Genomic DNA, 8,408 nt, shown 5'->3' with positions numbered 1-8,408 from the left:
GCAGTAAGGGGACAAACCAGGCTTTCCACCCCTGGCTCAGTTAACAGTTCCAGAACTTCAGATTTGAACTTTAATGAACTTCAAGTACATAAATAACTATTCTTTCCCTTTAGGTAGCCGTTTCCTGCTCAGTCTCCCCTTGATCTAGCTGATCCCCAGAAATGCCCGACTTCCAACGTAAGGGTTCTTCTCTCCATGTTTTTTATCATGGCTGTCAAGAGCTAAGTGTGTTTTTCGCAGTTCTTAACTTTATGGAAAGGTCAATGACGCGTGTCCTGGTACTTCACCAGCAACCTAAGTCTGGGTGTTGAAAGCCCGTGAAGTCTCTGGGCATGAGTCTCCCAAATATGAGAAAAGGAAGGACATGGGTCAGAACTCCGCTTAGAAGAAGATTGGAGGCGTCACAACCTCGGAAGAACTGGGCCAGGCTGGAGCTGAGAGGCTGGAGGCTGAGGCTGGGAGGGTCGCTTCGCCATGGATACGTTGGTGTCGCACAAGGTGGGTCTTGCGGCTGAAGCTCTTGGCGCACTGGGAACAGGAGAAGGGGCGGGAGCCCGTATGGATTGCTTGGTGGCGGACCAGGTTGGTTTTGGAGCTGAAGCACCGGGCACAGACAGCACAAGCGTAGGGGCGGCTGCCCGTGTGAACTGCCTGGTGGCGGCCTAGGTGAGATTTGCGACTGAAGCGGCGGCCACACTGCGCACAGACAAAAGGTCTGGCGCCGCTGTGGGCCCGGGAGTGGGCGACCAGATTGGGCCGAGAGCCGAAGCGGCGGCCACACTGCGCGCAGGCGAAGGGCCTTTCGCCCGTGTGCACGCGCCGATGCCGGGCCAGGTGCTGCCCGTGTGCGAAGCCGCGCCCGCAGTCGGGGCAGAAGAAGGAGCGCTCACCGGAGGTGGTGCGCTGGGGAGCCGCGGGTCCCGAACCCGGGTCACAGTCAGGAGCGTGGGGAGCACAAGCTGACGGCTCCGTGGCGCTGGGATCTACGGTGGCGCCCAGTGCACACTCATCGCACCCAAAAGGGCGACCCTCGGTGAGATGCAGACTCTGGTGCGTAGCGAGGTTCTTTTTCCAGCCAAAGCTCAGGCCACAGTGGGAACAAGCGAAAGGCTTGGGCCCCGGAGGGGATGGGGCGGGAGAATGGGGAGAGGCAGGAGCGTCGGGAGAGGACCGGGTGCGGCTAGCAGCATCGTGCACCCTCTGGTGCCGCACCAGGTGTTGCTTATGCGTGAAGCTGCGTGTGCACTGGGCGCACTGGTAGGGCCTCTCGCCGGTATGGATGCGCTGGTGGCGGATCAGATGCGTCTTCTTGCGGAAACGCTTCTCGCATTCAGTGCAGGGAAAGGGCCGTTCTCCGGTGTGGGTCTTCTGGTGCGAGCCTAGGTGGATCTTCTGGCTGAAGCGTTTGCCGCACTCGGCGCACGGGTAGGGCCGCTCGCCTGTGTGCGTGCGCAGGTGGCGGGTCAGGTGGGCCTTCTTGCTGAAACGCTTATCACACTCGGAGCACGGGAAGGGACGCTCTCCGCGGTGACTGCGTTGGTGCAGAAGCATATGGGCACGCTGCGTGAAACTGCGGCCGCAATCGGGGCAGGCACAGGGGCCCTCGCCCCGGTGCAACCTCTGGTGCAGTCGCAGAGTTAGCTGATCCCGGAAACGCCGCTCACATTCCTCGCAGCCATAAGGCTTTTCAGGGATAGGGGCCCACCCAGACAGCGCGAGCCCACCTAGAGCCCCCGGAGTCCCTGGCTCCAGTTTGTATGAAACAGCCAGGTGACCCAAGTCAGGAGCGGGAAAAGGACTGGGTAGGAAGGAGAGATGCTGGGGCCATTCCACCTCCTCCTCTGCCTCCTGATCCTCATCCTCTACCTTCACCTTCCGAATCATCCACTCCTCCCCTGAACAGTCAAAAAAAAAAAAAAAAAAAAAAAAAAAAAGAAAGAAAAGAATTGTTTGAAAGCCCATCCATGGGCACATTCATTTCCCAGTAGGCTCCTCAGTTCAGTATCCCTGCAGTCTGGCTCCTCTTTGTACCCCACACAAGGTTTCCTGGGACTCAGTAAACCCCAAAGTCCTCTCTCGTCCTCTTTCTGTGCCCTCTTGAATCCTGAATAGACACCCCCCCTGCTCCCCCCAGAACAGCACTGCTGCCCACCCCTGTCCTCAAGCATTCTCTGAGCTTCCACCACCCTGAGGCAGGTTTCCCAGAAGCAGTTTCTCATCTCCAGCTCAGCAGCCCTTCTTGAGTGTCCTTCAAACTGGCTATAGTTTGGTGAAAACCAAACCCTGACCTTCACGGGCCTACTCGACATCTAACTGTAACCTTAGGAGACAGGATGCCCTTGGAACCTTGGTGTCTCCTCCTTTGCTTCCTCCCTAAGCACCAGGGCAGCCCTGTGCTTCTCTCTTGCCTCCTCAGATGCTCCCTCTACTGCTGCAGTCCCTCAGGCGCCTACCACCCAGCTCCCCTCCTCCTGCTACGGTGGACTGGGAGTCCCATTATGAAAGAGGCTGGGGTTTACAGCATCAAGGCTCAAGGAAGAGGAGACAGACTGCAGCTTGCTGGCTGGGGGACTGGTGAGTGATCCACTCCTGGGAGAAGCTTGGAGAGACCTCAAGGGGAGTCTCAGCCCAAGGGCAGATTCAAGCTGCTAGGGAAATCTCACAAAATGCATTCATGCATGCAGAGGAATCTGTCCCCTTCCTTTAAAACCCCCACCCCCACCAGCACCAGTGAATCTTGCCGGGGAACTGTTGAGCCACATGATCTGAGTGTTGTCTGGCCCTGAAAGCCTGTCATAGCCTGAGCCTTGATCATATTACATACAGATTACATTCACTCCCAGTTTCTAACTCACTGGTTCCAAATCACTGTCTGCTTATCCTCTTATGTCACTTGTCTCTTCTTCATGCCATTCTCTGCTGGAGAATCAGCCATAGCTTCTAGCTGCACCAAGCTCCCACACACCCACCCCAGCTTCCCTCACCCAGGTGTGAGGCTTTGTCTTTCACTATGCTGCTCTTCAACCTGTCACATATCACCTTTCTTGCTTCCAGCCTGGAAGCCTTTTCTCAACCAAGAATGCCTCCACCTCCCCCACCTGACTGCAGCAGCTGAAATCTTCGCTTCTCTCACAGTGCTGTACACAAAGCAACACTTAGACAGGTCCAGCACATAGGGCTCCTTTACCTTAAATTCCTATAGCAATTACCGTTAATATTAGCTTCTGTGCTTAATTAAAAACCAGTGACTGTGTATTGTTGATTTAATTATTTGTTCTGCCTCACTGTAACAGCATCCCAGCTACATTTTAACTTCGGGATGGGAGACATCTTGAATTCTAATTTTGTGTCCAATAACAAAGTGTCTTTATGTGTCTGACAAAAATCAGCTCTGTGACCATTTATTTGAGGCCAACCATGGATGAGGCAGGCAGTGTGCATGCAGTGTTATAAAGCTTCATAGCAGCCATACTACTCTGATGATGAGTGAACAAACCTGGAGGGAACACAGCACCCCCCCCCCCGCCACACACACACACCTTACCCAAGAGCACTCAGCAGGTCAATGTAGAACAAGGGTGCAAACCAGGTCTATGCAGCTAGACGCCCTGTCTTTCCCCTCTACACTCAATACCTTTGTGCAGCAGGCACTAAATAAATCCTTGTTGGGTAAGTGATGCCATACACGCAAGTGGTGATGATTTTAAGAAGTGATAGGTAGGGCCATGGAGTAATTGCCTGAGGTACAGGAGAGATGACTACAGACTCGGGGGAAGGACTATAGACTGGGGACCCTTGGTATCAGGAAGACCAGCAGAGGTTTGGGAAACGGAGCATACACAGTAGAGGCAGCAAACAAGCTCATGAGCCCCCTGTATCTTTATGGCCATTACAATCCAAGAGAGCAACAGCATGTATGAACTGGGGAGATGGCAAGAGAAGTTGGGACTTCTAGAAGTGGATTAAAATGAGATGTACTTCCCTTTGGTACCCTCTGCTCCCATTCTACTGTCCACAGATGTGAAATTGAAATTCCTTTGGAGCTCTGAAGGTCTACAGAGGAAAGGGGACAGGGCCTGGAGCACAGCCATCTCCTCAGAGAGAAGCTCTGGAACCTGCCTGGTCCCTGTTCCATCAGGAAGACTCACCTGGGACAGAGCCCACAGGCTCGGCCTTCTGTGGAGTACAGGCCTGGCTGCCCATGCAAGGAGCTTCAGCTTGTTCCATGTGCATGCCTTCTTTCTGGCAAGGGGTCTCATGCCCTGGAAGAGAAGAGGATGCCCCAAGGACTCCCGAAACATCACAGAAGGAAGATAGTCCCCATTGGTACTAGGAAGCAAGCCTGAACCCTCACCCCCACCCACCTAAAGAGCTCTATCCTGTGTCATACCTGCAAAGGCAAAGTCCCATAGCAGGTGCTATGGATAGACAAGAGCCACAATTGTGAGGAATTTCTGGACTGTGTGTTTTATGAGGAGGTGGAAGTAAGAAAAGACCTCCAACCTGAGCAGTTAGGCCTCCCAGTTCCCAGGAGAAGCATGAGGAGAACAGTGAGAAGTGAGGTTAGATCTTGCCTTAGGCATTCCTGCCCCATCCCACCAGCCACCATCTGGGTCCCTCTCCTTTTGCTTTATCCCTCCTACAGCCTTTTCCATCTTCTAAGGTAGTTTATAACTTTAACCAAGTTTACATTTCTTGTTAAGCTCCATGAAGGGAGGGACCTAGGTCTATTTAGTGCCTAAGGTGTTCCAAATGTCCAGAATAGCATCCAGCACAGAGTAGGTGCCTAATAGATGGCTTGTGGAAGAAGGGATATTCTTTCCTGAGACTTCCATTGTCCCCACTTACCTGAGCATGAGTGCAGTGTGCTCTCCTCCCTAGATGACATCTTCCCCTGGGCATTATTGAACCCATCCCTGGGCTCACTTTGGGGAGCCATCTCGGGCTGTCCCACTGAGAATCCTGTTATAGGCAGACGGATGAGGTCAAATGAAACTTCCAGTATTGAAGTGGTATCATAGATGGGGCATTTCCCCAGCTGGCTTGGGAAAGGGGATCTCTCCCGTCTACATGGACAAAGGACTGCCCAAACTCCCCAACAGCCTGGCCAGTTGTTAACCTCACGGTTTTTTTCCCCACTTTAATGGGGGGGGGAATTGAATATTTTGAACTAGAAAAAATTTAAAACCCAATGCTGGGTTTTGGCTCAGTGGGTATAGGTAATTGCCACCAAACCTATTGATCTGCATTTGCTTTCCAAAACTCACATGGCAGGAGATAACAGACTCAGAAAATTGTTATCATCTCCATACATGTGTATATAATAAAGAGAAACACAATAAATAAATATGTAAATGTGGTAGGTTTTTCGTTGTTTCTAGCTTCCAGTCCTGTGTGAATCCTGTGCATACAGACAGGCCAGTATAACCATCCTGGCCTGATCAGAGACATATGATGGTTAGCTAAAAAGATGTCTGTCTCTCCAGACCCCAAGGGCTCAGGGTTGTAAACTCCTGAGGATGGCATTGCTACACCACGTATGCCTAATAACTTCCACCCTCCTGGTCCCTTTGTTCCCACTTACCCAAGGAGTTCAGGGCCTCCAGGGTCTCTCTCATGGCCACCAGGAGTGGCTCTCCTAGGTGATCAGGCTAGACCCTAAAAAGACAGCCCTGTTCAGACTCTTCCTGTCAGCCTCCACCTAGACCTCAGCTATTCCCCAAGAGCACCAAAGTGACATCCCAGGCAAAGGTGAGGGAAGTCAGGGGAAACTGCATTTGGAGCAGAGCCTATGAAGATGGGTACCCAATGACATGAGCCTTCTGCAAACACTGGTTAGCTATACACATCAGTCCCTGCACCTGCCTGTCAAGTCTCTAGAACTATCCCCAAGGCCCTGAGCAGACACTTATCACCTACTGTGTCTTTAGTACAGGGACCACTTGGTTCTCTGGATAGAGCATGGGAGACCCAGGTGGGGAACTGGAAACTTCACGTGGACCTCCAGCCATCACAGCAAGAGCTGGTCAAACAGAAGTCACCCTTGGAGAGTAGTGTCATTTTAGGGATGGGGGGGCTGTTGAACAGAGTCCTTGCAGAGGTAGTAAATGACTCTAACTTCCCTTCCCTAAACCCCTACCTCAAAGCCACACACAACCCCCATAGGACTAACTAGGCTAGGACACCCCCACAATAGGTCAGGACACTCCCCGATTTTTGCACTTCTCTGCTCCTCCTCCAACCGGTTCTCTGCCCCTCCTTCAGTAGACTCCCCTCCCCCCTCCCTGGCAGCCTTCCCTCTGCCCCTCCCCTCTCCCTCAGTCTTCCGCCCTCTCTCCCCACCAAATCTGGCTGCCTTTTGGGGCTCCTCCTACTGCCCCTCCCCCTTGGCTCCTCCCCTGCGTGCACCCGCCGGGTCAACCCCTTGGGGCCCCCTTGGAATCGGCCTTCGGCAGCTACCGCCTTCCCCGACCCTCCTCTCCCAGCAGTCTTGGGCAGCGCTCCCCTCCCCCTTCCTCCTGTGCCCGCCCGCCTAGTTCTCCGCGCCACCCCCTTCCCGGGCTGCACACTCTCTCCCTTCCTTCCCCCTCCTCTTTTCCTTCCTCCCCCAACTCCCGCCCTCCCCGTCTCAGCTGCTCTCCCCCACCCGCGTGCCCCTCCCCTCTCCTCCCCCACTCGGTTTCTTTTCCTTCTTTCCTCTCTCTCGTCCCCTCCCCCCACCCCATCCTCCCCTCGGCTTCCCCCCTCCTGCAGCTCTCCTTCCCTCAGCGGCCCCCGCCTCCCTTCCCCCTCGGCCTACCCTGCGAGCTCGGCTCCGCTTCCCTCCCTCCCGCCCCAGCCTTGTTCTCCCCTCCCCTCCGGTGCTCCGAGCTTCCCGGTCTCACGCCCCCCCCCCCAGCCCGGGGAGTGGGAGCTGACCTCTCGGTCTCTGGACCTCCCCCCTGGCTCTGCCCCTCCCCACCCGCTTTCTGCCCAACACACCTCCTCTCGGTGGCCCCGGTGCCTGCTGCTTCCGCTGACTTCTCACCCTCGCCGGAGTTTTCCTCCTGACCCGAACCCCCGCCCCGCCCGCCCCCGTTAGACCTCGGGGAGTCACTCCGGGTCCGGCCCCCTGCCCTGCTCTAGGCTCACCTGTCAGCGTCCTCGGCTCCCGGGCGAGCGGCCCCATCCCCTGCGCCCGCTTCCTGCCCCTGCGCGCCCCGCCGGACCCCTCCTACCCCTATCCCGAGGAACCGCACTCCTGCTCGGGATCCTCCAGGCGGCCCCTCCCTCCCTCCCTCTTCCCACCTGCGCCCACCCGGCCCTCTCCCTTGGGTTCCCCAGTCTCTCCCCCTGCCCCCGGACCCTCCTCCGTCGCTCTCCCCCCCCCCTCCCCCACACCCTCGCCTGCGCGCCCCTTCCCCGGGGCTGTCACCTGCCGCCAGCCGTAGCGTCGGCCAAGCTCCTTTCGGCGGCGGGCGGAGTCGCCTGCCCAGGAGCCCCGAGGGAGGTCCTTACCTGGAGGGCTCTGCGGCTAGGTGCCGCGCGGCCGCTTCGGGGACCCAGGCGCTCGAGCCCCCGGTCCCAGGCGGCCGAGTGCACAATGGCGCCCGCTGCCTGCAGCTCGGGTGCGGGCTGCCCGAAAGACTCCGGGACTGACAGCCCTGAAACTTCGCGGGGAGGGAGAGGGTGTGGGGCAGCGTTGCGGGTGACGGGGGAGGAACCCGGGAGGCAGGAGCGCTGCCCCGGGGCACCAGACTAAGGAGGTAGGGGCCAGGGTTCTCGGAGAGACCAGTCTCGGAAGGGTGCACCCAGAGGCTGCAGGTGACGGTCTGAAGACAAGATGCCTAGAGGGGTGAGATGGAAAGTGGGAGCTTAGGACCGGGGAGGGGGAGAGGAGAACAGGAGGCTGGGGAGGAAGGGCACTCGGGCTAGGAGGGAGGGTGCTCTCAGCCTAGGAGGGAGGAGCTGGGGAAAGGTGGAGCGCGGAGCGGAGTGGTGGTGATGAACAGTTGGGGGAGCAGGGAGAGGAGGGGGGCGTGTTTGGGGAGGAGAGTAGTGTGTGCACTGCTGTCTTCAAAATCGACAGTGCCAGCCGAGTGGTTTCGCCGCGGTCCCACGGGAGACTGTCTGGCCAGCGGAGATTGGGAGAAACGGTTAGGGAAACTCCACCAGGATCCACCCAGACCGGAGGACGGCATCCGAGACCCGCTTCAGGGGCTGAGGACTAGGGACCAGGCTGAGAGAGCAAGGGGTCACAAAGTAGAAAATGGGGAGAACTTGAACCAAGTCCGGGACAGAGAGGGTTGGGCAGACATGGAGGTTGCAGGGGGTGAGGCTGGGCGGAGACTCGGGAGGGGTTCCATGGGAAAGAATGGCCTTAGGTTTGGACTTCTCTCCCAGACTTCTCCCACCGTCTCTCTCTTTGC

At 56.7% G+C, this 8,408-nt stretch overlaps 1 protein-coding gene across 1 annotated transcript; it reads right to left on the bottom strand.

Moving 5' to 3' along the window:
• Positions 1-381: 381 nt before the first annotated feature.
• Znf467 (zinc finger protein 467) lies at positions 382-5,618 on the bottom strand. Its single transcript, XM_035448497.1, has 4 exons — positions 5,585-5,618; positions 4,849-4,962; positions 4,149-4,262; positions 382-1,895 (listed from the first exon to the last, which is right to left on the bottom strand). The coding sequence occupies exons 1-4, from the start codon at positions 5,616-5,618 to the stop codon at positions 382-384; spliced, it is 1,776 nt and encodes a 591-aa protein (XP_035304388.1).
• Between the last annotated feature and the right edge of the window lie 2,790 nt (positions 5,619-8,408).

Source organism: Cricetulus griseus, chromosome 8 (genome assembly GCF_003668045.3).
Source record: "Cricetulus griseus strain 17A/GY chromosome 8, alternate assembly CriGri-PICRH-1.0, whole genome shotgun sequence".
In the NCBI taxonomy this organism is placed as follows: Eukaryota; Metazoa; Chordata; class Mammalia; order Rodentia; family Cricetidae; genus Cricetulus; species Cricetulus griseus.
The sequence above is the reverse complement of the archived record's forward strand: the minus strand, read 5'-3'. Positions and strand labels throughout refer to the sequence as shown.

What these genes read in the sequence shown, in the direction of transcription:
- Znf467 (XM_035448497.1), bottom strand. Translation starts at nt 5,618, where the DNA reads ATGAGAGAGACCCTGGAGGCCCTGAACTCCTTGG. An exon ending in CACACTGCACTCATGCTCAG is followed by an intron (nt 4,263 to 4,848) that starts GTAAGTGGGGAC and finishes CTTCTCTTCCAG; the next exon opens with GGCATGAGACCCCTTGCCAG. An exon ending in GCCTGTGGGCTCTGTCCCAG is followed by an intron (nt 1,896 to 4,148) that starts GTGAGTCTTCCT and finishes TTGACTGTTCAG; the next exon opens with GGGAGGAGTGGATGATTCGG.